Source organism: Coregonus lavaretus (assembly GCF_964263955.1).
Source record: "Coregonus lavaretus genome assembly, chromosome: 13".
Classification (NCBI taxonomy): domain Eukaryota; kingdom Metazoa; phylum Chordata; class Actinopteri; order Salmoniformes; family Salmonidae; genus Coregonus; species Coregonus lavaretus.
The window spans coordinates 7850419-7878196 of record NC_140000.1 but is presented as its reverse complement, the minus strand read 5'-3'; the positions used below and the strand labels follow the sequence as shown (position 1 = coordinate 7878196).

The 27778-nt window shown below is 44.0% G+C and overlaps 1 protein-coding gene across 2 annotated transcripts; it reads right to left on the bottom strand.

The window, feature by feature from the left end:
- Positions 1-1323: 1323 nt before the first annotated feature.
- LOC311140323 (RUN domain-containing protein 3B-like) lies at positions 1324-22515 on the bottom strand. Of its 2 annotated transcripts, none has more exons than XM_084175334.1 (11): positions 22328-22513; positions 8684-8799; positions 8302-8435; positions 7846-7931; positions 7552-7641; positions 7353-7433; positions 7037-7217; positions 6533-6690; positions 2695-2841; positions 2324-2445; positions 1324-2219 (listed from the first exon to the last, which is right to left on the bottom strand). In XM_084175334.1, the coding sequence occupies exons 1-11, from the start codon at positions 22420-22422 to the stop codon at positions 2074-2076; spliced, it is 1356 nt and encodes a 451-aa protein (XP_084031460.1). In that variant the 5' UTR covers positions 22423-22513; the 3' UTR covers positions 1324-2073. The 2 variants fall into 2 exon arrangements, with proteins under 2 accessions (XP_084031460.1, XP_084031461.1); XM_084175335.1 differs by having other exon boundaries at positions 2065-2219; positions 2712-2841; positions 22328-22515.
- Between the last annotated feature and the right edge of the window lie 5263 nt (positions 22516-27778).

Genomic DNA, 27778 nt, shown 5'->3' with positions numbered 1-27778 from the left:
GTTATATTTTGGTTTCATCTGACCATATGACATTCTCCCAATCCTCTTCTGGATCATCCAAATGCACTCTAGCAAACTTCAGACGGCCTGGACATGTACTGGCTTAAGCAGGGGGACACGTCTGGCACTGCAGGATTTGAGTCCCTGGCGGCGTAGTGTGTTACTGATGGTAGGCTTTGTTACTTTGGTCCCAGCTCTCTGCAGGTCATTCACTAGGTCCCCCCGTGTGGTTCTGGGATTTTTGCTCACCGTTCTTGTGATCATTTTGACCCCACAAGGGAGATTATCAGTGGTCTTGTATGTCTTCCATTTCCTGATAATTGCTCCCACAGTTGATTTCTTCAAACCAAGCTGCTTACCTATTGCAGATTCAGTCTTCCCAGCCTGGTGCAGGTCTACAATTGTTTTTCTGGTGTCCTTTGACAGCTCTTTGGTCTTGGCCATAGTGGAGTTTGGAGTGTGATTGTTTGAGGTTGTGGACAGGTGTATTTTATACTGATAACAAGTTCAAACAGGTGCCATTAATACAGGTAACGAGTGGAGGACAGAGGAGCCTCTTAAAGAAGAAGTTACAGGTCTGTGAGAGACAGAAATCTTGCTTGTTTGTAGGTGACCAAATACTTATTTTCCACCATCATTTGCTAATAAATTCATTAAAAATCCTACAATGTGATTTTCTGGAGAAAAAAATCTCATTTTGTCTGTCATAGTTGACGTGTACCTATGATGAAAATTACAGGCCTCTCTCATATTTTTAAGTGGGAGAACTTGCACAATTGGTGGCTGACTAAATACTTTTTTCCCCCACTGTACATTCAATGCCATCAATAGTATGATTATGGCTCCAAGTCAGGTACCACAGAGGATGGACCGTAGAAACAGAAGACATAGAAGGAACACGGTTCTCCTCTAGATATTTCGAGGCCCTTCCAACATGGAAGTGTGATTGAGTGACTACACAACACTTATAAATAGTGAGGATGAGGACAGTCCAGTCCTCTGGCAGGAATACAATACCTAAATATGTCCATTCTATGAAATGTATTTCTGTGTCTGCTGAGTCTGACCCACCATGGCCATCTATAGTAGAGCTCACTGGAGTTGCCAGGGTAACAGGACAAGAACACCTGCAAGTTGATGAGGCATGAACAGAACCACTAGTCTACAGGCTTTAACCACCTATGAGAAACAACAAACCCTAACCTTATACCCGCAACACTCCTTACCCCTACCTAAAATATTACCCCTACCTAAACAAATCCTAAAGAAAGCAATTCCTCAAGTTTTGTCAATCTCTGGGATGCTGAACATGTTTACATCATGAGGGGTCCATAACGTTTTATTAGAGGTCAGAGGTCAAAGATACTTCTAACTAAAACACAGAACCATTTGTGGTTCTAGCCATCTTGTGATAGAACACTCTCCCTGCTGGCCAAGGGAAAGACCTCCACTTTAGTGACAACAAAAAGGCTGCATCCCAATAGTGTAAAGTGGCGTTCTCGTCTCTTCTCCTGCACTGATCTGAACACATAAGATAGGTGACAGCAGTATGGCAGATGCCTACCCGGAACTGGCTTTCAACTATGCAGTTGTTTTCCTATCAGTGCAGCTATACAACAAACTAATAAATAAACATGAGGTCGGTCCTGGTCATACAGTCCTGTTTTTTTCAACGGCTCTGCGCTTACATTGAAGGACTGACTACTGAAGCGCTGGTTCCAGGGTCAGTTCGGGTTCTAAATTCCAAATGATTGACTGCGGCTCCCATGTTTTGAGCTCTGTGTTCCTTCTTCAACTCTGAGCTCCTGGATCCAGATTCCAGGTGGTATACTCATAGAAATTCCAATAAATAAATCAATACATCTCTATGCACACAGTTGTCTGATTCTACACCCTGTGTTGTATCTCTGGTAATCTATCAATTGAGCCTGGGAACGAGGTTAGATATCTTGGTTTAGGAGGGGATGGGGTGGAATGTTATTCAAAAGTCTGAGTTCCAATTCCAGATTCCAGGATCCAAATCATCTGGCTCTCTTTCTCCAGGCCATGTGCTGGGTCTCTTGGTCTCTGGTTCTAGGACGGGGTGAGGCCAGGACTGGTTATCTCTGTGGTGGGGCTGACCAGACACTCACTGGACTTCAGGCTGGCCAGAGACTTATAGCTGGCTACTGACTGCAGAGACCCACACAGACCTATCAGAGAGGGGGTGTCCTCCTTCCCTGGGGAGCAGAAGAGGGGGTTAACACACATGCACAAAATAACTATATTATTTATTGGTAGTGGGGGATAGCACAGAAACGCACGCATGCACACACACACACACCGTGGTGGTGCCATTGTGAGCTGGCTGGTCTGGTGTCCAGGTTGAGTGTGTGTGAGGGCTCCAGAGAGGTCTGGGACAGACTCATAGCAGCAGACATCTGCTCTAGGCTCTGGAAACTCTTCCTGTAGAACACACACATACATATTAGAGCGGACTCTCTGGATGCATCTCAATAGTCTGACGGCTATACTGGACTAACCATTTGGAATGTTAAAAATCATATTCATGTCACAGCACTTTTCTCACAGGCACAGTATATATATGTATTAATCTACTGTGTCACCACATTTGGGTGGACCGTGTAAAATCATACTATGGTGTGTAAGGAAGTGAGGAAGTTGTGGAATATGAATTAATCCTTGTTTACATACTCCTCCCACTGCCCCACCCTATTCCTGTACAGCATGGTATCCAAGGCAACAGCATTGGTATCCATGGCACCGGGTGAAGGCCACTGATTGGTCAGATGTGCGGTCAGTTCTTGTCTGGACCTCAAGTCATGGTTCTTCAGCACCGTCCTTGAGCAGGATGAAACACACACACACACACACACACACACACACACACACACACACACACACACCTCTACTGTCATACACTAGTTCCTCATATTGTGTTCCTGGAACATTCTGTCCCAAAATATGCTACGCAGCCCATTCTCTCTCTCTGCAATCTATTCTCTCCTCACCTTCTCCTTTTCTCTCTCGCTCTACCTTTCCCTCTACCTCGCTCTCTCATCTCTCCCTCTACCTCGCTCTTTCATCTCTCCCTCTACCTCGCTCTCTCATCTCTCCCTCTACCTCGCTCTCTCATCTCTCCCTCTACCTCTCTCTGTTGTGTCTGTAAATCCATACCCCTGACTGATCATTGGTTTGAGAGATGAGACTGCAGTTTCAACCCCAGCATTTGGAAAGCTAAGAAAATCCTCACGGCCCAAATTAAAATATCGATCACAGAGGGTGGAAAGGAAGAGATCAAATTGATCACACCATTCATTTAGAGACTCTCTCATTGATAAACTAACTTCAACCAAACCCAAAGTACCTCCTATGTACACAGGCATTCTGATGACTCACACAGGCCAAGTCATCACACCAAGGTTATTATAGTAAACTAAAACTAATTATGAAAAAACTGTTTAGTTAACTGAAATATAATAATTAAGAAATCAGTTTGAAAAACTAAAACTATACTGAAACTATTATCTTTGACTCCAAAATTTTGAATCTGGCAGCCAACATTGAGATTTAAAGGTAGACTCAGCAAGATGACGTTGCCATGAGCAGCACCGCAAATATTGGGGGCGTTTCAGTGGTAAGGCTAAAGCAACCGACTGTAGACAAAAGTTGAGGAGTGAAGTCGGTGGCGGTGCATCTGCGACAGCCGAAAGTCGGACACTAATGTGGTTTTCCAACAGCTCAGATCAACATGGCAGTGTTGCCATTGTTTATAAAATGTTTTCTTTATAATGTCGAAATAAACATGTATCTAACCCCCTTATCACACACTCACAAACTGAAATATAATATAATAATGTGTGCGTACATTGTACAATCAATTAGTGAGAGAAAGCCTCAAATATCACATTTATGTGTATATATCCACTGTATACATAAATCGCAGCAAATTGGTTCCTGTTTCAGTCATGTCTTTGGTCACGTTAGCTTGGGTCAAACAAAAAAAAACTAATGATTGGTTGACAATAGAGCTTCCCACAATGAAGGCGATGGCTGCAGGATGAAGTTGGTGAAGGAGCAGAAACTTGCAGTTGACTGCAGTCAAGACTTCATGACCTTTGATCACATTTTTGTAAAGTTCATGCAGTTAACATGTAGGTGCAAGTCAGACAATTTTTATCCTCAGAATGCAACACACTTTGAAAGGCAGTGACCGACTTGACAAAAGTGATCCGCTCTAACACAGCCATTGAGATTTGCATGATGCAACGTGGTAGCTACGGGACCAAAACAGCGGAGAAGTTTAGCCTCGCTTCAACGCTCTTAGTTGTTGTGGAAATTTATCCACTACTACGGTTTACTTGGTGCATCTACAGTGCATTTGGAAAGTATTCAGACCCTTTGACTTTTTCCACATTTTGTTACGTTACAGCCTTATTCTAAAATTGATTTTTTTTTTTACGGATCCTCATCAATCTACACACAATACCCCATAATGACAAAGCAAAAACAGGTTTAGACATTTTAGCAAATATATTACAAATAAAAAACAGAAATACCTTATTTACATAAGTATTCAGACCCTTTGCTATGAGACTCGAAATTGAGCTCAGGTGCATCCTGTTTCCATTGATCATCCTTGAGATGTTTCTACAACTTGGAGTTCACCTGTGGTAAATTCAATTGATTGGACATGATTTGGAAAGGTCCCACACTTGACAATGAATGTCAGAGCAAAAACCAAGCCATGAGGTCGAAGGAATTGTCCGTAGAGCTCCGAGACAGGATTGTGTCGAGGCACAAGTCTGGGGAAGGGTACCAAAAAATGTCTGCAGCATTGAAGGTCCCCAAGAACACAGTGGCCTCCATCATTCTTAAATGGAAGAAGTTTGAAACCACCATGACTCATCCTAGAGCTGGCCACCCGGCCAAACTGAGCAACCAGGGGAGAAGGGCCTTGGTCAGGGAGGTGACCAAGAACCCGATGGTCACTCTGACAGAGCTCCAGAGATCCTTTGTGGAGATGGGAGAACTTTCCAGAAGGACAACCATCTCTGCAGCACTCCACCAATCAGGCCTTTATGGTAGAGTGGCCAGACGGAAGCCACTCCTCAGTAAAAGGCACATGTCAGCCTGCTTGGAGTTTGCCAAAAGGCACCTAAAGGACTGTCAGACCATAAGAAACAAGATTCTCTGGTCTGATGAAGCATGGTGGTGGCAGCATCATGCTGTGGGGATGTTTTTCAGCGGCAGGGACTGGGAATCTAGTCAGGTTTGAGGGGAAAGATGAACGGAGCAAAGTACAGAGAGAGATCCTTGATGAAAACCTGCTCCAGAGCGCTCAGGACCTCAGACTGGGGCGAAGGTTTACCTTCCAACAGGACAACGTCCCTAAGCACACAGCAATGACAACACAGGAGTGGCTTCGGGACAAGTCTCTGAATGTCCTTGAGTGGCCCAGCCAGAGCCCAGATTTGAACCCGATCGAACATCTCTGGAGAAACCTGAAAATAGCTGTGCAGCGACGCTCCCCATCCAACATGACAGAGCTTGAGAGGATCTGCAGAGAAGGATGGGAGAAACTCCCCAAATACAGGTGTGCCAAGCTTGTAGCATCCTACCCAAGAATACTCTAGGCTATAATCGCTGCCAAAGGTGCTTCAACAAAGTACTAAGTAAAGGGTCTGAATGCTTATGATATTTCAGTTTTTTTTTTTATATACATTTGCAAAAAATTCACAAAAAAAACGGTTTTTGCTTTGTCTTTATGGGGTATTGTGTGTAGATTGCATAAGGCTGTAACGTAACAAAATGTGAAAAAAGTCAAGGGGTCTGAATATTTTCTGAATGCACTGTACGTCATCTCGCTGAGTCTACCTTAAACCTAACCTAACCTATGATCTGACCCATCACCATCATCATGTATTACTGGCCCATAGTGGCATAGGCTACTTTCTGTCCCTAACACTAAAACTAAAACATATAAAAACTAAATAATTATTTTCTTCATAAAACTTAAACTAAATTAAAGACAAGTGGATTTGAAAACTAACTGAAACTAAACTGAATTTCAAAAAAAAATCTTTAAACTAATATTAAACCCCAAAACTATAATAATAAATAATTGCATCACACACACACATTTTACTATACTTGTAAGTACCAGAAGTCCTCACAAGAATAGTAAACCAACTAAAATTCAGAGAAGTGAGAACATTTTGCCAGTCCTCACTTGTAAAAAGGCTATTTTAGTCTTAGGGGTTAGGTTTAGGGTTATAATTAGGGTTAGTGGTTAGGTTTAGGGTTAGTGGTTAGGGTTAGTGGTTAGGTTTAGGGGTTACGGTTGTTGGTCCCCAAAAAGTCCTCACAGGTATAGTAAGATATAGCTGTGTGCACTACTCCTGCATTCCCTGGCCCTCTCGCTGTGATTCAAAGGTCACACAGCTGGTCATTCCACCCACTCACACTCACAGATACACACACTCACAGCTGGTCATTCCACCCACTCACACTCACAGATACACACACTCACAGTTGGTCCTGGAGCTCCAGTACGATGTATTCTAGTTGTTCCTTCTCCAGTGTGTGTGAGAGGTGTGTGTCTGTTAATCTCTGCTGAAGAGCTTTGTTCTGGGACATCGCTTGAGACAGCTGGGCCTCTCTCAGACGAACCATCTCTTCCAGATAACACTGGCACACCCACACACAACAGTGAGTTGTTGCAGTATTACATTTTTTGCAGTAGCAAATCAGATAAACAAGGGAAGATCTTTATTTTGGTAAAGGAGGCACTATAGATTTGTACTCCGGTGAGGATGGAATGGATGATATCAAGCTGTGTGTGTGTGTGTGTGTGTGTTTCCATTTCCTCAGCAGAGCACTGACAGTTAGCCTGACATTTAGAAATCAAACTTTCCAATTATTCCTCACAGACACCTCACAGTCTCAGTGTCTCATGCACAAATACACCTGCATCCTATAGTGCAATACAGTGTTCTGCCGCAACACGTACACTACACACACACTGAGACGTTACCTTCTGTTCCAGTGCCATGCGGTATTTCTGCTCTAGTCGTTTACACTTGCTGACCCAGCTGCTCTGCTCAGTGAAGATGGCCGCCGCAGTGCTGGCGGCCATCTTTTCAGGGGTGCTCTTCTCGCTGCCGCTGCTCCCCAGGGTCCTCAACTCCTCCTCATCACTGCTGATGCTGTCTGCACTACACAGGGGGAAAGGGCACATTTCAGAGGGTACTACAGAGGGGGTAGGAGTTCAATTCATAGGGCACGTACAGGGGGAAGGGTACATAATAGCAGGTAAAGGTTAAAGGACTAAAAGATTGAAGCCCACATACCTATGAATGAACTTCAGATAGGGCGTATAGTCAATCACCGCTGGGCAGCTTCCATTCAGCCCCTCCCCTTTCAGACAGAAGCTAACCACCAGAGGAAAATATACTTTTAATGAGTACTTTACTGTATAACCTGAGCTCTGACTCAGCAACACTATAATAACCAAATATAAATAATATACAGTATGATATATACGAGTACCTGAAGTCGATGGTGTTGAGACAGATGAGTGTATCTGCTAGCAGCCCCGCCTCCTCACCTAGCATGATGGCCCCATCCTCATACCATCTCCTACACACAACATAGAACACACACTCAATACACACACTAGTTCCATCCTCAGAACACTTCTAAACAACACACACACACACACTAACTCCATCCTCAGAGTAACTAAAACCAACACTCAACACAGATGTAGTTCGGTCTGGTGTTTTGTATTGATATTTTGTGTGTGTCTGTGTGCATCTCTGTGTGTGTGTCAGAGAGAAAGACCTGGTGGTTTTGAAGTCCCTCAAGGCGGAGGAGATGTACTCAGACAGCCTCTTCTCCATCAGCACCAGTCTGATCCACGCCCGGCCCTGTGGACACACACACACAGTTCTTAAGTTCCCATTATACATCAGAAGGCCTGCATAGTAGCTCTTTAAAACAGACATCATTATAATACAAATACATACTGCCCTTCCTACTTCGCCACAGTCAGCTGATTGAGTTTGTGCACCTGCACGCATGTGTGCTTGTGCCTGAGCTGTGGCATTCTCTTGCACAGCACTACAGTATTTATTGTTTAAAGCTTCTGAACAAAGCTGTCTTTTGTTCTGTGTGTAATTTCATCCAGCGGAAAAGGCTGAGAGAGTTGTGTGTGTGTGTCTTCGATCCGTGGGAATATTGATGTTATCATTAAGATCCATGGCTCAAGGCTTCTCTCACACACACACACACACACACCTTAGCTCTGGAGGACCGTGCGTTCTCCATGCTCTCAATGCTGTGGATGCAGCTGTGAGAGACTTTACTGCAGGCTGCCTTCACATAGTCCCAGAAACTACGAGGACTCTCATAACCAAACCACATAGTCTGACCTGGGAGAAGGGAGACAGGGAGGGACAGAGAGAGAGAGAGAGACAGACAGAGAGAGAGAGAGAATAGGGGAGGGAGAGAGAGTACGGCACAGAGGGAGAGAAAGAGAGAGAGGGAGTAGAGAAGGGAGGGAGGGAGAGAGAGAGACAATGAGATTGCTACATTTATCGGTGGCATATTAACTTGTATACTTAGTAAGCCTGCAGTGGTCCAGATGGGAAGGGCTTTTAGCGTGTGTGTGTTACTATACCTTTGAGTCTGTGACTGAGGATCTGTTCCAGGATGGAGACGAAGTTGGTGAACTCTGGAGACGAGTCATCTATCGTCTCTAAACAGGAGCGGTCAATCAACGTCTTCACTGAAAACCTGCACACACAGAGAGAGAGAGAGTTTTCACTGAGTCTGCACTGGTTTCCAACAGGATCTGCGTGTTCCTCTCTGACATGCTGTTAAATGTGACTCTAGGGAGAGGAGATCATCTCTGACTGAACAGATGATTTAGAGGCTTTAGGAAACACTATCTCTCTACTGCACACTGGATCAGTGGAGCGTTGACAATATTGAAAAAAACATTGACAATACTTTTTTTCCCTTCAGATCTCCAAATAATCATTCCACAAACACGGTGTCATATAAGCATAGATAGATTACACGGAGGTCAGACTGTGGGGCATGACAACAACTATAGGGCTCCAGACCAGAGAGACTCTCTAATCAGTGTCTAGGTTATCAAGCACCGAGGAGAGTTAATGGAATGAAGCAAACACAGGAAATGACTCTGTGTCTGTGTGCGTGTGTTGATTCTGGAGTACAGGGATGCATCTCAATAGTCTTACATGGACTGATTTCCATGTTGGTGAGATGCAACAGTCATCTCTGTGCTGTGGGGCTTGTACTGCACAGACACACAGTAGCAGGTTAAGTGGCAGTGGGGTGACCGGGCAGGTTAAGTGGCAGTGGGGTGACTGGGCAGACGGAGCTTTATCTAAACAGGACAGACAATAAGGTTTTCAGTTTTTTCCATTATGTATACTCCTGACAGAGAGAGGAGGGGTAGAGAGGAGGAGTCAGAGAGAGGAGGGGGAGACAGAGAGAGGAGGAGACAGAGAGAGGAGGAGACAGAGAGAGGAGGGGGAGGGAGGAGGAGTCAGAGAGAGGAGGAGACAGAAAGAGGAAGAGACGGAGAGAGGAGGAGACAGAGAGAGTAATGTTTACTGTTAATATTTATAGTTTATTTCACTTTTGTTTACTATCTACTTCACTTGCTTTAGCAATGTTAACATACGTTTCCCATGCCAAAAAAGCCCTTAAATTGAAATTGAATTGAGAGGAGGGGGAGGGAGGAGGAGACGGAGAGAGTGAGAGAAAGAGAAACAGATAGTCTGTGAGAGAAAGAGAGAGAGAATAAACACACAGCATGAATCACCAGACGCTTTTAGTGGCCTACTCCTCCACTTCTAAGAACACACAGGTCTGATGAAGTGTAGACACAGCTGCTCAGAGCTCTCAGGATAACTTATTAAATGAGTGCCCGTTTACCCTGCGTACGAGTGAATCCTCATCATCAACAAAAAGTTCAGACGTAAAGCTGTTACTGTTGTCCTTATCCACACCTTACTGTCATTACTGGCTCCCTTTTACCACCCTCCTCCACGCCCTCTTTCTGTCTCCCTCCATCTTAATATTTCTCTGGAACTCTATTTCCCCCATGCCCCACGTTGGTCCGGGGTCCTTGTTGGTCCCCGGTCTTATGGGGGGGGGTGTGACGACCCTCCCACTCTGTCTGCCGTATTATCTATTTGCTCTTGTTTCCTTATTAGGATGCCGGTGGGTGGAGTTGGGAGGGTCGTCAGCTACATGGGAAACACCTGGGCCGGGTGTGTCCCAGTATAAATGGACCTCTTCCACATTCATTGAGGAGACTCTCTCCAGGCAGATACTTTGACTTTGGTTGTGATATTTTTGTGGCCTTTTTGGTTGTTTGCTTTGTCACCTTTCAACACTTTGCATTATTACATTTATGCCTGCAAACACTCACTTACACTACTGATTACACACACCATTGTTATTTGATTTAGTTTACTTTAGCTAATAAATATATATTTTGGGTATTCCTTGTCTCCACGTGTCTCCCTTTTGTTACGAACTTGAGCCGGTTCGTGACAAGTGGGGGTTCGTCCGGGATCTTGAACTGGTTGTGTTTGGGAGAACGTGGAGTTAATGTCCAATTCTGTAGGGTCTTTCTTTGTAAATTTTGTTAGTTTGTTTGAGTTTGATAGGCCCAGTATTGGTTGCCTTTGGGTTTTGTACTGCGTTGGAGAGAGTACATTGGTTAGTTTCCAGTCCCTGCCCAGCCTGGAAACTCTTGCTCTACTCGCTGTTGGGACATCGGTCTGAGGAGGTGAGTACAATCGGCTGTGTACCTCAGTGGGAGATTGGGTAGGGTAGTGACATTTGCTACCCGGAGCTATAGCTTTTTCCCCTGATAGGCTTAGTGACGTGTTTTGTTTTGGGATACGTTGGGCATGGTTAAATGTTTGTTATTTTTGTGTGGTGTCAGTGGACTGAGCAGTTGTCTCGGGGGCACATCCGTGGCTTGGGGAAATCTACCAGCGTGCTGGGGGGTTTAATTCCTTGCCAGCGGGCTACAGTGCGTAATTACCCACCGCGAATCTGCACGAAGACTAGGGTTGAGTTATTGTAGGTTTTGGGGAAGCTCCATATCCCAGCTCTCTTCTGTGGTGCTCGGTGTGATTGTCATTTCTCTTGTGTCTGGTGTGCTCAGCAGAGGGGTTGAGCAAGATTATTATGATATATATATATATATTTTTTTTTTCTTTCTGATTATGGCGTCTAATGTAGATGAGTTCATTCGCTTTCCATCAGAAGAACTGTTAGAATTATGTACTAAAGAACAGCTGTTGAAGGTTGCTGAACACTACAAGATTGAAATTAGTGATAAACGTCTAAAAAATTCTATTAGGTTAATATTGAAGGCCAATTTGATGGAGAGTGGTATTCTGGATGTTACCACTGGGGCAGCCTCTGCTGAAGAGACGTTGTCTCCCCGATATGTTACAATGACCGCTCCATCGGTTAGTCATAGTAGTCTTCTCTTTGAACAGCAGAAAGAACTGCTTCTGTTACAGCTGGAGCATGAACAAGCTAAAATGGAGCATGAACGAAATGGACAAAGAGCTAAAATGGAGCATGATCGGGTAAAATATGAAAGGGAATTGGAATTTAAACAGGATATGGAGCGTGCTAAAATCAAGCTGCAACAAGAGCGACTAGAGTTGGTTAGGGAAGGAAAGCTCTCAGGGGAGAGTTTGCTCTGGGAAGGTGACCCAGAGTTACCTAGGGGTCGTTCCTCTTTTGGTCGTAATCCAGACACATTTGATATTGTTGGGAATTTACGGTTGTTGCCCCAGTTTAATGAAAAGGACCCGGAGGACGCTAGGAGTTGGCCTGATTCTGATCGCACTTTGATGTTGCAGTGTGTGCTGACTGGTAAAGCGCAAGAAGCATATTCAGCTCTTAGTGTAGCAGACAGTGTTAGTTATGAGAAGGTTAAAACGGCTGTGTTACAGAGTTATGAATTGGTCCCTGAGGCTTACCGCCAACGATTTAGAACTTTAAAAAGGGATGATCAGCAGACTCATGTTGAGTTTGCGCGAATATTATCTTCACAGTTCAATCGCTGGTGTTCTGCCTCTGCAGTTATGACTTTCCAAGGGCTGTGTGATCTGATTATGTTAGAACAATTTAAGGACACAATCCCTGATCGTATAGCGACGTACATTAACGAACGAAAAATAAAGACTGTCGCTGAAGCTGCGGTTTTGGCAGATGAATATGTGTTGACTCACACACATTTTTTTGCAGAACCCCGTATTCGGAGTGAGTGGGGGCGTTCGCAGAGATTTGGGCCTCGCTCGCCGAGATACTTCGGTTCCCGGGCAGAGTTTCATTCAACTGGGGTTGAGCCTGATACCCGTGGTAAAACTGACTTTGGTCAAGAGTGTCACTACTGTCGAGAATTAGGTCATTGGAAAAATGAATGTCCGATTCTTAGGTCTAGGGGTAAATTCAGTACAGGTGCTTATGGTAAATCGAGGCCTATAGCGTTAGCAGCGCCTGTTCCACATCAGTTCACTCCTGACGCATTGTCTCATGCCCAGAGCCATGTGAAGGGCTATATTGATCCCGACTATTTACCTTTTGTTACGGAGGGTTTTGTGTCTATGGTAGGAAGTAAGAACCTAGTGCCAGTAAAGATCCTAAGAGATACAGGTGCCTCTGAATCATTTGTGTTGGAATCTGTGTTACCCTTCTCTGCGGAGACTGATTCAAGGAATAGTGTTCTAATTAGGGGAATAGGTTTGAACACTCTGTCAGTTCCATTGCATAAACTGATGTTGGATTGTGGACTGGTGAAAGGTGAGGTTGTTGTGGGGGTGCGTCCTTCATTGCCTATTGAGGGTATTGACATGATCCTTGGAAATAACTTGGCTGGGGAGCGTGTGTGGCCTATCGTGTTTCCATCTTTAGTGGTTTCCACTAAGCCTTCAATTGTAGGGATTCCTGATGAGAGTGCGCAGAATTTCCCAGAGGTGTTTTCTGCGTGGGCAGTGACGCGTTCTATGATCCCTGATGACTTGGTCACGGAACTGGCTAACGAGAATACCATAAAGAAGTCTGTTACTGTTTTCCCTGTTATCCCGTTATCTGTATCCCGCTCCGATTTAATCGAGGCGCAACGGGCTGACCCTACATTAGAAGAGTTGCGGGACCAAATTGTGCCTGTGGAACAGTTGGGAGATGTCGCATAGGGCTATTTTCTCCAAGAGGAGGTCCTGATGAGAAAGTGGATGTCTCATGGTAGTTGTTTTCTGGGGGAGGCGATTAGTCAGGTTGTGGTACCAGTTAGGCTTCGTGAGTTGGTGCTGACAACTTCTCACAACGACGTTGCTGGGCATATGGGTGTGAGAAAAACCTACAATCGCATATTACGACATTTTTTTTGGCCAAGATTAAAGAGGGATGTTTCTGATTTCATCAAAACTTGTCACACCTGTCAATTAACTGGTAAACCTAATCAAGCCATTAAGCCGGTACCACTGTTCCCTATTCCTGTACTCAGTAAACCTTTTGAGTATCTGATTATTGACTGTGTTGGTCCTCTGCCTCGTTCCAGAAAGGGTAGTAATTATTTGTTGACTGTGATGTGTCAGACCACTAGGTTTCCTGCTGCCTATCCTCTCCGGTCTATCACGACTAAGTCTGTGTTAAAAGCTTTGACTCAGTTTTTCCTCACTGTTTGGAATCCCTAAGGTCATTCAAAGTGATCAAGGATCTAATTTCACCTCTAATCTCTTTGGACAGGTTCTCCAACAACTTCATATTAAACACAACTTGTCTAGCGCTTATCATGCCCAAAGTCAAGGAGCACTGGAACGTTTCCATCAAACACTTAAGTCTTTGTTGAGAGCTTATTGTACTGAGATGGATAAGGATTGGGAGGAGGGGTTGCCTTGGTTACTGTTAGCTGCTAGGGAGGTTTCACAGGAGAGCACGGGTTTTAGCCCAAATGACCTAGTGTTTGGACATCGGGTGCGTGGGTTTTTATCTGTTCTCCAGGATGACTGGAAGTCTCCCGAGCCTCCTCAGTCCCTGTTATCATATGTGGGTGATTTTCGGCGACGCTTGTATGCCGCTGGTGAAATGGCTAAAGAGAAGCTATCATCTTCACAGGACAGGATGAAGAGCATATATGATCGCCGAGCTGAGCCTCGTCACTTTAGTCCAGGTGATCAGGTTCTGGCTCTGCTGCCAATTGTTGGTTCTCCTTTTCAAGCCAAGTTTCAAGGTCCATATACAGTGGTGCGCCAGTACACTGAGCAAAATTATCTAGTTGCCACTCCAGAACGGAGGAAAGCACACCAACTGTGCCATGTAAATTTGTTAAAACCCTATTATGCACGTTCCTCTGAGACTGAACAGGGGGAGTCTACAGAGGACGGTAAGGCTGTTCTTTTGGCTGATACTGTTTATTCCCTGAGTTCTGGTCATGCTAGGTCTGTGCAGGAGCAGGAAGATGTTTCTGGTCCTGACGATTGCATACTGCAGGGTAGATTGAAAAATTCAGAGACACTGGAGATTTTAGATAGTCTTCTTACTCATCTACCTGTTGATGAGCGGAAAGAGATGGTTGGTTTGATTCGGAGATTTCCAGGGTTGTTTTCTGATACACCTACACGTACAAACTTAATAGAACATGATATTGACATTGGAGATGCTGACCCCATTCGTCAACGGTTCTATAGAGTTTCTTCAGAGAAACTGCGTTGTCTGGATGCTGAGGTCAGGTACATGCTGGAGAGTAAAATAGCAGAGCCTTCTTTCTCCAGTTGGGCTTCTCCCTGTATGTTGGGCAGTAAATCGGATGGAACAAATAGATTTTGTACGGACTACCGTAAGGTAAACGATGTCACTAAGCCGGATTCATTTCCTCTTCCTCGGATGGAGGACTGCGTTGATCAAGTCGGCGCAGCTAAGTTTGTGAGCAAATTTGACCTGTTAAAGGGGTATTGGCAGGTGCCACGGATGAGTAGGGCACGTGAAATCTCTGCCTTTATTACACCTTTTGGTCTGTACTCGTATTCGGTTATGGGTTTCGGACTGCGTAATGCGCCTGCCACTTTTCAGCGACTTATGAACAGGGTTGTCTCTGGCCGGGTGCGCTGTTTATCTGGACGATGTAGTGATATATGCAGATACTTGGGAGGAACATCTGTCCCGTATTCAAGCCTTGTTCGGACGTCTGGCTGCGGGTCGCCTCACGATAAATTTGGCTAAATGTGAGTTTGCTCAGGCGACTGTTACATACCTTGGAAAGGTGGTTGGGCAGGGTGACGTGCGCCCTGTTCATGAATATTGATGTGACCGACCATTGTTTGATTTTGTCATGTTCTATCTTTCCTGTTTGTCCCCTCCTAGTCTTGTGTTCTTCTTTCCTCTTAAAGGTTGCTTCCTGTGTAAAGGTTGTTGAGGTCTGGAGAGGAGGATGATGGGTGGGGCAAGTGGAGGTGTGAACATGTACAATTTGTCGGTTTGGGACGCAGGGGCTGGTACGTTGGTCCGGGGTCCTTGTTGGTCCCCGGTCTTATGGGGGGGGGGTGTGACGACCCTCCCACTCTGTCTGCCGTATTATCTATTTGCTCTTGTTTCCTTATTAGGATGCCGGTGGGTGGAGTTGGGAGGGTCGTCAGCTACATGGGAAACACCTGGGCCGGGTGTGTCCCAGTATAAATGGACCTCTTCCACATTCATTGAGGAGACTCTCTCCAGGCAGATACTTTGACTTTGGTTGTGATATTTTTGTGGCCTTTTTGGTTGTTTGCTTTGTCACCTTTCAACACTTTGCATTATTACATTTATGCCTGCAAACACTCACTTACACTACTGATTACTGATTACACACACCATTGTTATTTGATTTAGTTTACTTTAGCTAATAAATATATATTTTGGGTATTCCTTGTCTCCACGTGTCTCCCTTTTGTTACGAACTTGAGCCGGTTCGTGACACAGTCATCTCTGTGCTGTGGGGCTTGTACTGCACAGACACACAGTAGCAGGTTAAGTGGCAGTGGGGTGACCGGGCAGGTTAAGTGGCAGTGGGGTGACTGGGCAGGTTAAGTGGCAGTGGGGTGACCGGGCAGGTTAAGTGGCAGTGGGGTGACTGGGCAGACGGAGCTTTATCTAAACAGGACAGACAATAAGGTTTTCAGTTTTTTCCATTATGTATACTCCTGACAGAGAGAGGAGGGGTAGAGAGGAGGAGTCAGAGAGAGGAGGGGGAGACAGAGAGAGGAGGAGACAGAGAGAGGAGGGGGAGGGAGGAGGAGTCAGAGAGAGGAGGGGGAGGGAGGAGGAGTCAGAGAGAGGAGGGGGAGACAGAGAGAGGAGGAGACAGAGAGAGGAGGGGACAGAGAGAGGAGGGGGAGGGAGGAGGAGTCAGAGAGAGGAGGAGACAGAAAGAGGAGGAGACAGAAAGAGGAGGAGACAGAAAGAGGAAGAGACAGAGAGAGGAGGAGACGGAGAGAGGAGGAGACAGAGAGAGTAATGTTTACTGTTAATATTTATAGTTTATTTCACTTTTGTTTACTATCTACTTCACTTGCTTTAGCAATGTTAACATACGTTTCCCATGCCAAAAAAGCCCTTAAATTGAAATTGAATTGAGAGGAGGGGGAGGGAGGAGGAGACGGAGAGAGTGAGAGAAAGAGAAACACATAGTCTGTGAGAGAAAGAGAGAGAGAATAAACACACAGCATGAATCACCAGATGCTTTTAGTGGCCTACTCCTCCACTTCTAAGAACACACAGGTCTGATGAAGTGTAGACACAGCTGCTCAGAGCTCTCAGGATAACTTATTAAATGAGTGCCCGTTTACCCTGCGTACGAGTGAATCCTCATCATCAACAAAAAGTTCAGACCTAAAGCTGTTACTGTTGTCCTTATCCACACCTTACTGTCATTACTGGCTCCCTTTTACCACCCTCCTCCACGCCCTCTTTCTGTCTCCCTCCATCTTAATATTTCTCTGGAACTCTATTTCCCCCATGCCCCTCTCTCTCTGTCTGTCTGTCTGAACATCAGTGATTAGAAATTACATTTCCCAGAGCATGTTAGATGACATTCAAAATGATTTGTCACATGCTTCGTAAACAACAGATGTAGACGAACAGTGTAATGCTTACTGATGGGCCCTTCCCAACAATGCAGAGAGAACCAAATAAATAATAGAAAAATGATAACACGAGGAATAAATACACAATGAGTAACAATAACCTGGGCTGGCTAAATACACGGGGTACCAGTACCGAGTCCATGTGCAGGGGTGCGAGGTAATTGAGATACAGTGGGAAAAAAAAGTATTAAGTCAGCCACCAATTGTGCAAGTTCTCCCACTTAAAAAGATGAGAGAGGCCTGTAATTTTCATCATAGGTACACGTCAACTATGACAGACAAATTGAGGAAAAAAAATCCTGAAAATCACATTGTAGGATTTTTTATGAATTTATTTGCAAATTATGGTGGAAAATAAGTATTTGGTCACCTACAAACAAGCAAGATTTCTGGCTCTCACAGACCTGTAACTTCTTCTTTAAGAGGCTCCTCTGTCCTCCACTCGTTACCTGTATTAATGGCACCTGTTTGAACTTGTTATCAGTATAAAAGACACCTGTCCACAACCTCAAACAGTCACACTCCAAAGTCCACTATGGCCAAGACCAAAGAGCTGTCAAAGGACACCAGAAAAACAATTGTAGACCAGCACCAGGCTGGGAAGACTGAATCTGCAATAGGTAAGCAGCTTGGTTTGAAGAAATCAACTGTGGGAGCAATTATTAGGAAATGGAAGACATACAAGACCACTGATAATCTCCCTCGATCTGGGGCTCCACGCAAGATCTCACCCCGTGGGGTCAAAATGAACACAAGAACGGTGAGCAAAAATCCCAGAACCACACGGGGGGACCTAGTGAATGACCTGCAGAGAGCTGGGACCAAAGTAACAAAGCCTACCATCAGTAACACACTACACTGTACCCTTGCTATTTACTCCATAATGGATGGTATTTTGTATAGATATATACGTATAGATTCACCTGCGTAATGTAAACACACATACAGTATGTGCACTGACAGGTAATGCCCTGTGTCACCGTTATGTTTACAATGTCATTATTCGCTAAACTGTGCCCCTATGTCCCAGTTATCTACAAACCATCATTAAGGTTGTGTGTGTCCAGATGTGTGTGTATTGACCAGCTGTATGTCTGTGTGTTTCAGCCATGCTATCTACTACTCTATAATAGGTGCGGTGGTGTTGGTAGCAGCCTACATGCAGGTGGCCTTCTGGACACTGGCGGCAGGCAGGCAGGTCAAGCGCCTCAGGAAGCTCTTCTTCCACTGCATCATGCAGCAGGAGATCGGCTGGTTCGACGTCAACGAGACGGGAGAACTCAACACACGCCTAACAGAGTGAGTAAACTACCTATAGGAATGGATTGGCTTTTATAGGGTGAGGGTGTTTTTTTTTTACATTGATACCGTCTGGATGTAGCTTTGGGGTTTATACAGCCCTGTTCAATCAAATATGGTGCGTGTGCACATGTGGGTGTGTGTGTGTGTATGTGTGTGTGTGTGTGTGTACAGTGGGGGAAAAAAGTATTTAGCCACCAATTGTGCAAGTTCTCCCACTTAAAAAGATGAGAGAGGCCTGTAATTTTCATCATAGGTACACGTCAACTATGACAGACAAATTGAGATTTTTTTTCTCCAGAAAATCACATTGTAGGATTTTTAATGAATTTATTTGCAAATTATGGTGGAAAATAAGTATTTGGTCACCTACAAACAAGCAAGATTTCTGGCTCTCACAGACCTGTAACTTCTTCTTTAAGAGGCTCCTCTGTCCTCCACTCCTTACCTGTATTAATGGCACCTGTTTGAACTTGTTATCAGTATAAAAGACACCTGTCCACAACCTCAAACAGTCACACTCCAAACTCCACAGCTTGGTTTGAAGAAATCAACTGTGGGAGCAATTATTAGGAAATGGAAGACATACAAAACCACTGATAAAATCCCTCGATCTGGGGCTTCACGCAAGATCTCACCCTGTGGGGTCAAAATGATCACAAGAACAGTGAGCAAAAATCCCAGAACCACACGGGGGGACCTAGTGAATGACCTGCAGAGAGCTGGGACCAAAGTAACAAAGCCTACCATCAGTAACACACTACGCCGCCAGGGACTCAAATCCTGCATTGCCAGACGTGTCCCCCTGCTTAAGCCAGTACATGTCCAGGCCCGTCTGAAGTTTGCTAGAGTGCATTTGGATGATCCAGAAGAGGATTGGGAGAATGTCATATGGTCAGATGAAATCAAAATAGAACTTTTTGGTAAAAACTCAACTCGTCGTGTTTGGAGGACAAAGAATGCTGAGTTGCATCCAAAGAACACCATACCTACTGTGAAGCATGGGCGTGGAAACATCATGCTTTGGGGCTGTTTTTCTGCAAAGGGACCAGGACGACTGATCCGTGTAAAGGAAAGAATGAATGGGGCCATGTATCGTGAGATTTTGAGTGAAAACCTCCTTCCATCAGCAAGGGCATTGAAGATTAAACGTGGCTGGGTCTTTCAGCATGACAATGATCCCAAACACACTGCCCGGGCAACGAAGGAGTGGCTTCGTAAGAAGCATTTCAAGGTCCTGGAGTGGCCTAGCCAGTCTCCAGATCTCAACCCCATAGAAAATCTTTGGAGGGAGTTGAAAGTCTGTGTTGCCCAGCGACAGCCCCAAAACATCACTGCTCTAGAGGAGATCTGCATGGAGGAATGGGCCAAAATACCAGCAACAGTGTGTGAAAACCTTGTGAAGACTTACAGAAAACGTTTGACCTGTGTCATTGCCAACAAAGGGTATATAACAAAGTATTGAGAAACTTTTGTTATTGACCAAATACTTATTTTCCACCATCATTTGCAAATAAATTCATTAAAAATCCTACAATGTGATTTTCTGGATTTTTTTCCCTCATTTTGTCTGTCATAGTTGACGTGTACCTATGATGAAAATTACAGGCCTCTCTCATCTTTTTAAGTGGGAGAACATGCACAATTGGTGGCTGACTAAATACTTTTTTCCCCCACTGTAGATATGTACATATAGGTAGGTATAAAGTGACTAGGCAACAGGCTAGATAACAGTATCAGCAGCGTAGTTAGTGCAAAAAGGGTCAATGCAGATAGTTAAATAGTTAACCAATAGCTACCCAGACTAACTATTTAGCAGTCTTATGGGTTGGGGGTAGAAGCTGTTCAAGGTTCTGATGGTTCCAGACTTGGTGCATCGGTACCGCTTGCCATGTGGTAGCAGAGAGAACAGTCTATGACTTGGGTGGCTGGAGTCTGACCATTTTTAGGGCCTTCCTCAGACACTACCTGGTATAGAGGTTCAGGATGGCAGGGAGCTCAGCCCCAGTGATGAACTGGGCCGTACGCACTACCCTCTGTAGCGCCTTCCGGTCAGACGCCAAGCAGTTACCATACCAAGCGGTGATGCAGCCAGTCAAGATGCTCTCAATGGTGCAGCTGTAGAGCTTTTTGAGGATCGGAGGGCCCATGCCGAATCTTTTCAGCCTCCTGAGGGGGAAGAGGCGTTGTCGTGCCTTCTTCACGACTGTGTTGGTGTGTGTGGACCATGATAATTCCTTAGTGATGAGGACACAGAGGAACTTCACAGCCTTGTCTGCATATTAAATCAATGAAACCAATGAACTGCATCTATTCATGTTCTGCAGCAGTGTTTGATTGGATATGAATGAATTCCACAGGATTTATATTTTCGTTATTCAGATCATTGGTTTTTCTGCTTAGGCAGACTCGGTCCTGATGACTCATAGCGATTATTAAGACTAGAGCAGTTGCTCACTATAAACTAAAGTATATTGAACCCAAGTGCTCTGCATACCTCAACTAAGATTTTGAGAGCTTGGGACTATAAGGTTCTATCTGCAAAATTATGATTCTGAGATAATTGGCTTTAAAGTTCAGAATCCTCATTTGTTTGAATGGTGTCAGTGATTTTTATCTTGTATTCTTTTGCACTTAACACGAATTGGGGGTATTTAGAGTACTATATTGGTAGAGAACATTGAACAGAACAAGGCTATGTCAAAAACTCAATTTGGACAAAAATGCAGATAGAACCTTATAGTCCCAAGCTCTCGATTTAGCTCACTGAGATAAAGCCTAGGCATTAGCTTAGTGAGCTAACATGAGTCTTCGGGAATCAGGCAAGGTTACTCATCACGTGAGCATTGTTCACCAAACCAACTAAATTATATCACAAGAACTGCACATGAAACCTTTTAGAACAGTGAAATTCCTGGATAAAACACTGACAATGATGTTGTGAAAAGCCACTCCAGAAAGGGATAACTCTGCTGTTGTTGTGGGTTCCTCACCAGCCCTGGGGACATGTGAGTACAATGCCCACTCCCTGCTTTCTGATACCAGAGATCTTTAATGTTGATACACCCGTGACCATGTGTGGGAGAAGCAAAAAGTGGGCTGAAGTATCTACTGATTGAGTGGGAGTATGTAGCATATATCTACAACATAGACTAGGTATAGGAGATAGACCATCTATCTCTTCACTAGAACCACAGGGGGCATAAGGCTGGATCTGATGTTGCCTCACACTTGATAGGGTGTTCAACAGCATGATGTCATCCACAGAGAATGACATCACTACAGCTATCTAAAACACACACACTTGCACATGTGTGAAATAGGACAAATATAAGCACCCACCAAACTATTATTATTATTTATACTGTTCGAAGAGCATGAGACTTCAGATGAATAATTTAGGAGAATCCTCACACATTGCTCTGTTCCGTGCCAATTCATACCTGTGTGTTGAATTGTCTTCGTTCATGTGAAATCTATAGACTATACTGGTATTGAGTAGGCAGCTAATTAATGAAGGAAACTGTGATTCCATGAATGATTAATTAAGGCTCATAGGTGGCGGTAGTGTGTGTGTGACCATTGGAGACCCCTCAGAACTAGTGCGGCGTCATAGGCTACAGTTCATCTCGATACAACAACATCATCAATACTGTAATGTAAACGCGATGTAACTGAAGCGAGACAAAGGAAGCTCGGTTATGTGCGCTGTTTAGAAATATAGCCTATACCACCAATTAGCCTACCTTCTTCAACAGCGTCCACACACATTCACACCAGTCGCGTAAGAATGCGGACATTTATTTAAATTAACACAATCAAGCCAAGCATTATTTTACCTGCAGACAGTCAGTAGATTCCTCCTCTCCACAGCTCCGCTTCTGGCAGCGCCCCGTTTGCGAGCTACATGCAGCCCCAGGCTGAGTGACGCCATCCTCGCTACAGTTAGTCGTGTCTCCCCGGTGTACGTGCGCAGTATTTACTGTCCCTGTTTCTTTTCTGTCCGCAGGTTGGGTTCTACAGTGCACGTCGCCGCCCGCGGGCTCCTATCCGCGTCACACCGGCACGCTCTCTCGTTTGTTGACAGTCAACGTATAGGGAAGGAGGGAGGTGGATGGATGAACATGAATCATCCGGTAATTTTTGAGAGAGAGTCACGGGATTGTGCTAAAACGTCCAAACCAAGTGCCGGGGAGTCTGAGCGGCTTTAGTCCCTATTTAGAGCGAATTAGGCTACGGATTGGTAACTTGATGGTTTTGGGGGACGAAAATAAGACTTTATATGGATGCATCTCAATAGTCTAAAAAATGACTTTATTATCTCCTACATCTGCACTGATCTGATAGGTTTAATGAAAATGTTTCAGACCAAACATAACCTGGTCCCAGATCGGTTTGTGCTCATGTCAACTCCAGTGCTGTCATTGTCAAGCCAACATTTGGCATGACAATTCCATAAGGAGTTATGCCATTTAGCATCTAGAGTTGGCAAGAGAGCTGAAACACTGGCACTCAGGCTAGCTGAAACAAGATAGTTATTTTAGGCTTTGGCTACTTCCTGTGCAGGCCCAGTAGCCTATTATTTCATAGAGAATGAAAGAGGCCTCTAGTAGCCAAAAGGCTATGTCAGCATGGGCAGCGCCATTAAGGGCTTCCACCATTTTAATGTAGTCAACTTGGTGGGACTTCCAACTTCAAGACTGTGGACAGCGGCCGTCTCTAGGTGAAGCTGCAGCACTGGGAGAATCACTTGAAGAATAGTCATAGAGATAGATTGAGGACTCATCTTTGTATCTGTGCCATTATAATGTATTTGACAGCATGGGCAGCACCATTGATGCTATCCCCATATTGAAGTAGTCAATTTTCTTCTTCACAATTGTCTGATCCCTCCTGATGACCCGGTTGGACATGACTCATGGGGCGGCAGGTAGCTTAGTGGTTAAGAGCGTTGTGCCAGTAACCGAGAGGTCGCTGGTTCTAATCCCCGAGCCGACTAGGTGAAAAATCTGTCGATGTGCCCTTGAGCAAGGCACTTAACCCTAATTGCTCCTGTAAGTGGCTCTGGATAAGAGCGTCTGCTAAATGACTAAAATGTAAATGACTCCAACAGGATCACCAGGAGGGATCAGCCAATCGTGAAGAAAATGGACTACTTTAAAATGGAGATAGCCTCAATGGCGCTGCCCATGCTGTGTATGTACAGTAATTTGACTAGGTGACATGGTGCTGCTACAATAAACAGAAAGGAAAGAACAGGTTTATATCTTAACATTTTAGTCATTTGGCAGACGCTCTTATCCAGAGCGCCTTACAGTTAGTGAGTGCATACATTTTTGTCCTACTGGCTGCCCGTGGGAATAAAACCCACAACCCTGGCGTTGCAAGTGCCATGCTCTACCAACTGAGCTACAGAGGAGGCCCATTGAATCAGGCCACATTGAAACGTGTTATAACTGTGTTCTGTGTTATGGTATGATACAATAGCGTGGCAGGTAGCCTAGTGGTTAGAGCTTTGGGCCAGTAACTGAAAGGTTGCTGGTTCAAATACCTGAGCTGACAAGGTGAAAATCTGTTGATGTGCCCTTGAGCAAGGCAGTTAACCCTAATTTGTTCCAGGGGAGCTGTACTACTAAGGCTGACCCATGTGAGAATACAATATATGTATATACTAAAATGATAATGTCTGTTTGCAGGTAGATGGGGACCCCCAGTGGCCATGGAGGCGACAGCCCTGTTCTAATACCTGCATCCTTCCTCCCTTCCATGAATTGCCCTAGACACTGATCTGACACAAGCTCGGTGGGAATAGTCAGTATGGTGTTTATAGCAGAGAGCCACAGGGTCATTTGGTGAGTTTAAGGCACATGTGTCAAACTTATTCCATGGAGGGCTGAGTGTCTGTGGGTTTTCACTCCTTTGTACTTGATTTATGAATTAAAGTCAGTAATTAGTAAGGAACTCACCTTACCTGGTTGTCTAGGTCTTAATTGAAAGGAAAAACCAAAAACCAGCAGACGCTAGGCCTTCAATGGAATGAGCTTGACACCCCCAGGTTTAAGTGTATTAATGGATATTGAATAAAGTGTTTTTTGGCTACTGATGAAGTGCAACAGACTACTTAACTAGCCCAAGACAACAACTCTACTGAGACAGACCAATCAAAACAGTTTTGATGTGTTTTGTGTTGTAACTTTTTTCTTGGAGGAAACAAGATGACTCATTTTAGGGGTTTAACTATTTTCTAACTAAACGAGAGGTGCCCCTACTGCAGGGGTAGGCAACTAGATTCAGCCGCGGGCCGATTTTTTTCCAGAGTGGATGGTCAGGGGGCCGGAACATAATTATAATATTTTGTAAACTGCAAATTGACCACAACTAAGCCCAAAAATAGATAGTATTTGTAAATAACAATAATTTAATACCTTGATTACATTGAGACACGATCACGTCTCTTTTTATTCATGGAAATACTAGGTGAACAGATTACCTAAATCAAACTAATTTTGAGCTGGATTCCAGGTGATTTATGTATATTTTTTTCTCCAAAACTAAAATCCCCCCCCAAAATAATGTACAGTATATATTATGTAATTTCTTTGCTAAAAACCTTTGGGGGCCAAAAAAAAATCACTTGCGGGCTAGTTTTGCCATTTTTTTCTCACACAGTGGGTTGCTCTCTCAAAATAGATTTTTAACCTCAACAGTATTTTCTGGTTGAATAAAGGTTAAACAGTCTGTACCAATCAGAATCTCTGATCCTGTTCTTCTTCCCCTGTTCCTCAGAACTGGTTGTAACTGGTTTGAGCCTGAGAAGAACACTGAAGACTAGAATACAGATTTGTGCTCCATTCCTCAGCTTCTGTCTCTGACCTCCTGTCTGTGTAGTCACTCACTCTGTGATTGACATCAGAACAAGAGAGTAGGAGCTGATCTCTCTTCCTGAGTGTCAGAAAGTAAGTAAAATGGCATACCTCAACCTATTGAACTACCACAATAACAGTTGAAGGAGCTTCAGTGAATGATTCATATATATATATAGAAGATTGTACAAATCAAATTGTATTTGTCACATGGGCCGACTACAACAGGTGTAGACTTTACCGTGAAATGCTTACGAGCCCTTTCCCAACAATGCAGAGTTAAAAAGTAAGAAAAATGTTATTTTGTCTTTGGGATGATTGGTGTCTGACGTTTTGATAGGGAGGATTTTGAACCCACTTTTGTGACACACAACCTCGAACTGTCTCTAGATTGACTGAACAAACCAAGATACACATCCTATAGTAAGACATCAACAACAAGGAAGTTAACCTATCCTAACATGCTTTTTGTCTTAAGACCTTTTAACTAATCTTACTCCAGTGCCTGTATGTTGTTTTTAGGTCAATCCTTCATTAACCAGTGACATCACTTTACGTCATCCACTTCTACTGAGTCAGAGTGTGATGAAAACCCAGGAAATGATGTCACAGTATGACATCCCTTTTTTAAATGAGGATCTTGTCAATGAGTGACACTTCATGGTTCAACGTGAGAACACAGTGGTAGTTGATTATATGACATAAATAACCCAAGAGACTAAAACCTCTGGATTTACCTACAGGTTTAACCTCATGGTAAACATGTGCTTCATAACATCAACAATAAAACAAAGAAGTGATAGAATAAGGAGAGCTTATTATGATCGCTGAGCTTATAAACTGTGTGTGCGTGCGTGCGTGCGTGCGTGTGTGTGTGTGTGTGTGTGTGCGCGTGCGTAGAGAAGCTGCTGACTAACTGTACTTTTGGCCCACACACTGGTGTGTGTTTTATGGAGTGTTGTATAACAGAGTAATTTGTTATCTGAATTGGTCTTTGACATGCACATGCTCAGGGACAATAACGCGCACCTGTCCCTTTTATCCCTTTTAACCAGCCCAACACCAGGGAAAATGTCTACTGTCACTTCACTGTGTACTGACATTATCTAGCAGTCCGACCATAAATTGAGGAACTTAATGTGAGAAATATTCAGCCACTCTTGGAGGACAATGGAGATTGGAAGCTCAGTAGAGAAATGTTTTCTGGTTTAGTTTGTCATTGAGAGATGAGAAGTGAGAGTTAGATTTTTTTAAATGACTCCATTGTCCTTCAATGGTTGAATATTTTGTCCGATGTCCAGTCATTCCAGTTTGATCAATGGCCAAGGAAGGCCAGAGAGATTCTGAGAGGAAGTTAATGGTTTTATCAAGAAGAGCAACTCACTGGCCACCATACTGTCTGTGGGTATGTTAACCCTCTACCAATTACTGATGATGACAATGATTAACACATGTAGAGAGGTAAATGACTGTGTGGGAGTCTTTCCCTTTACAAAGCTACACAAGCCACCAGGACTCATTAGAACAGAGTGAACAAGACAAAGCACTACATCAGTCTGGAGGAAAAATAAAATCATCAATGTTCATTTATAGTTGAATTAACAAGTTGAGAAAACACATCATTTTAAATTGACTGAATTTTTGCCAACGTTTTCTCAAGTTGGAGCTAAGTTTGGGCCACAATTTATTTTTATTTGTTCAGGTAACACTTAGCCCCAAAAGTTGAGTAAACAAAAAAAAGGCTGCGGAACCAGTTACTTAATAATAATCAGTTGAAACAAATGATTTGTGTTGGTTTTTTATTTTGTATTTTTTTTACAGTGTGGGTTGTCAATGTAGTTAATAACATTAACTGTTTGGGCCTAAAACAGAACAATTAGAAGAAGGGATAAGGGGCATTAGAGTGTGACAGTCACTCAAACATTTACTATAGGCTAGGCCTAGATCATTTATAGTCATTGTTTACACTGTGTTCATCAATAGATCAAACAGTCAATAAGATGTTCATTTTGCTAAACTGGTAGGCAATCCATTATTTATACGAGATTGGAAATAGGCTATATGGATGCCCACTTTGGTTCATGAGGTTGTGAGATTGAAAAATAATATAACTTGTAGAGTAGCGGTGGTGGTCTCTCGAATAGCTGCAACATGAGACCGCCATGTTCTGTATCTAATGTAATAACAAAGACACACACTCAGCCATAACCCAATCTAGAGGTCATTGTCGCCTCCCTTAAAGCAGCTCCTGACGTCGAGGTCAAGGACAGACAGATGGACATCAGAAGGTGTGACTTGAGCAGGGGCGGCACGCGGCAGTAAATGATGTCACCCCGTGTAAGAAGCGCTGCTGCCTCCCTTGTTTCTCTATTGTCAGAGCGAAGCAGAGACAGATAGAGAGGACGGCACCGGGGCTGTGCGGGTAAG

Excerpts from the sequence above, each read along its gene's own strand:
- LOC311140323 (XM_084175334.1), bottom strand. The coding sequence starts at position 22,422 with ATGGCGTCACTCAGCCTGGGGCTGCATGTAGCTCGCAAACGGGGCGCT. Across the intron at positions 6,691-7,036 it reads GCATGGCACTGGAACAGAAG|TGTTATCTGGAAGAGATGGT; the intron begins GTAACGTCTCAG and ends TGGGTGTGCCAG. Across the intron at positions 2,220-2,323 it reads CTCACAATGGCACCACCACG|GGAAGGAGGACACCCCCTCT; the intron begins GTGTGTGTGTGT and ends TCTGCTCCCCAG.